General features: G+C 44.7%; 1 protein-coding gene across 1 annotated transcript in view; it reads right to left on the bottom strand.

Moving 5' to 3' along the window:
• Nucleotides 1-717: 717 nt before the first annotated feature.
• Nucleotides 718-3,328, bottom strand: part of LOC307270669 (exosome complex component RRP40-like) — a 5,305-nt gene continuing 2,694 nt past the window's right edge. The window contains exons 5-6 of the mRNA XM_080054552.1: nt 2,540-2,691; nt 718-1,961 (exon numbers count right to left, since the gene is read on the bottom strand). Of these exons, the coding sequence (XP_079910678.1) occupies nt 1,757-1,961; nt 2,540-2,691 (357 nt within the window). The 3' untranslated portion in view covers nt 718-1,756. The remainder of the gene's footprint in view (nt 1,962-2,539; nt 2,692-3,328) is intronic.

Genomic DNA, 3,328 nt, shown 5'->3' with positions numbered 1-3,328 from the left:
AAGATGACCAGTGGCTTGCTAAAAAAGCTGAGGGTAAAGGTTATGGCCTGGCCAAGCATGTCTCCAGACCTAAACCCTATTGAGCATCTTTGGGGCATCCTCAAACAGAAGGTGGAGGAGCGCAAGGTCTTTAATATCCACCAGCTCTGTGATGCTGTCATAAATGGGTGGAAGAGGGTTCCAGTTGCAACCTGTGAAGCTCTAGTGAACTACATGCCCAAGAGGGTTAAGGCAGTGCTGGAAAATAATGGTGGCCACACAAAATATTTACACTTTGGGCCCGATTTGTAAATTTTTTCTAAGGGGTGTACTCACTTTTGTTGCCAGCAGTTTAGACATTAATGGCTGTGTGTCGAGTTATTTTGAGGGGACAGTAAATTTACACTGTTATACAAGCTGTACACTGACTACTTTACATTGTATCAAAGTGTCATTTCTTCAGTGTTGTCCCATGGAAAGATATAATGAAAAATGTGAAGAAATGTAAGGGGTGTACTCACTTTTGTGAGATACTGTATATGAGACCCTTTCTAAGGGGGAAAAATAATAATTAAAAAAAAAATGTTCAGCTATTATACACTAAATTAAATGTACTTATGGATATTATAATTACTTTCTACAAAATCTGCTAGGAAATAAAACCCAAAATTCTACACACTGCAGCTTTAATTATGTGTAAAGGTGCATCTCTTTAATAATCTTAATGTTGGATAAAGCCAGAGTTACAAATCTTTATTTAATTTGTACAACATATTAGTGTCCGAAGACTATACAGAACAGATGTTGGATTCAGACTTCTTATTTTATAAATCAAAAAATAATACAGGTCTTTAAAAAAAAAAGCATTTTCATCATCTTTTTAGAGGTGCAGTGTGTAATATGACATCATCAAGAAAGTTCTACAAAGTTCTAGAATGCAACGCTCCCTGGGTAACCCCACCCCTTTAGAATAATAACAGAAGCTACAGTGGCCTTCAAGGACAAGAACAATTCTAAATTCTAAACAATGCACCTGATGACATTCAAACCAACATGGATTCCTCCATAAGACTTGCCTGTTCAATGTACAAAATGTAATGTTAATATTTGTAATTCTCCGCTCAGGAGGATAATTCAGATTATTGGCAGAGGTGATTTTACACCAATGAGGACATATTTATGAATGAGGATATTGATTTTAGCTAATAAATTACTTCAAATGTTACACAGTGCCCCTTTAAGGCGAAAATATCTCCTGAACAAACCCTTGAGTGATAACCTAGAGACTGATTTCAGCTCTGTAGCGCCCCCTGTGCCAGCCGGCTGAAGTGCTGTGTTCGCTGTGTGAGTCAGTTTGTGTGTATCTCAGTGTGTGTGTGTGTGTCAGTGTCTGTGTGTGTCTCAATGCGTGTGTGTGTGTGTGTCAGTGTGTGTGCCAGCCTGCTGAAGTGTGTGTGTGTGTCTCTGTATGTGTTTGTGTGCGTCAGTGTGTGTGTCTCTGTGTGTGTGTGTGTGTCTCAGTGTCTGTGTGTGTCTCAATGCGTGTGTGTGTGTGTGTGTGTCAGCCGGCTGAAGTGTGTGTGTCTCTGTTTGTGTGTGTGTCTCAGTGTGTGTGTCTCAGTGTGTGTCAGTGTGTGTGTGCTAGCCTGCTTAAGTGTGTGTGTCATGGTGTGTGTCAGCGTGTGTCAGTGTGTGTGTCTCAGTGTGCGTTTGCCAGCCTGCTGAAGTGTGTGTGTCTCTGTGTGTGTGTCATGGTGTGTGTGTGTGTGTGTGTCTCTCAGTGTGTGTTTGCCAGCCTGCTGAAGTGTGTGTGTCTCTGTGTGTGTGTCATGGTGTGTGCGCTCTGCAGTAGATTGGAGATGACGAGAGTTTGCTGTGGAGTTGAGGCTTTGACCCACACACGCCCGTTCATTCCCACGATCACTTCACTGGGAAACAGCTGCTGTATCTGGGCACGCAACGAGCTCTGGGGGGCTAGCAGGCTGGAGGACAGGGAGAGAGGGCGAGAGAGGTTTAATATGTATAGAGAGAGAGAGAGAGAGGGAGGTTTAATATGTATACAGAGAGAGAGAGAGAGAAACACTGAGGGGCTAGCAGTCTGGAGGAGAGGGAGAGAGGGCGAGAGAGGTTTAATATGTATAGAGACAGACAGACAGACAGACAGACAGACAGACAGACAGAGAGGGGTTTAACATGTACAGACAGACAGACAGACAGACAGAGAGAGGGAGGTTTAATATGTATACACAGACAGAGAGACAGACAGACAGACAGAGGCACGCAGAGAGCTCTTGGGGGCTAGCAGGGCGAGAGAGGTTCAATATGTATACAGAGAGAGAGAGACGGACAGATAGACAGACAGAACAATGCACTTAAAGGAACAATCCCCCTAATATGTATACACAGACAGACAGACGGAAAGACAGACAGAGAGAGAGAGAGAGACAGAAAGACAGAGAGACAGACAGGGAGAGAGAAAGAGAGACAGAGACAGACAGAGAGAGTGAGACAGGCAGACAGACAGACAGACACACACACACACACACACACACACGGTTACCTCCTGCAGAGTCCCAGAGACACAGTAAACAGCAGCCCTCCCTCTCCAAACACTCCCATCCCATTGGCCCGTCCACAGCCGTCCACACACACCAGCTCTGGCTCCATGTGCTGATTGGCTACTAGGAACTGAGCGAACACAAGGTCTCCCACCTGGAAAACACAGGGAGAGGGAGTGAGAGAGTGTGTGTGAGTGTGTGTATGTGTGTATGTGTGTGTGTGAGTGCGTGTGTGTGTGAGTGAGTGACACACTCCCTGCCTTCCGAATCTCATACTCTTTCTTTTTTCTATTCTACATACTACATTCTACATTTTTTTTTGGCATTTTTATGCTTTATTGATAGTGTAGAGACAGAGTTGAAATGGGGCAGAGAGGGGAGTGACATGCAGAGAACGACCGCGGGCTGGAATCGAACCCGGGTCCGCTGCTGGCCGAGGCCCATGGGGGGGGGACGCCCTACCAACTGAGCCCCTTTTTTCTTTTTTCTATTCTACATACTACATCCGACGATAAAAATAATCTAGTTAGGATGCAGTAGGCATACTATTGGGACATACTTTACTCTCTTATTTCATCATAACATTGCGCCTTGATCTCGCCTCTTGCTTTTATATCCGTCGCATCCCCGTTTGTTTTCATACGGAGGCTTCGTCGATGTGACGTCACTTCACGTGCGCACTGGATTGTGGGTCAGAATCCCCCAAATAGCATGCTGATTTCAACACTAAAAATCTTGGCCGGATGTAGAAGTAGGACATCCGGGTACTTCTAACCATCCTAAATCCGGCC

Source organism: Ammodytes marinus, assembly GCF_949987685.1.
Source record: "Ammodytes marinus genome assembly, contig: scaffold_63, whole genome shotgun sequence".
Lineage (NCBI taxonomy): Eukaryota > Metazoa > Chordata > Actinopteri > Uranoscopiformes > Ammodytidae > Ammodytes > Ammodytes marinus.
Note: the sequence above shows the minus strand (reverse complement) of the source record. Positions and strands in the feature narration are given on the sequence as shown.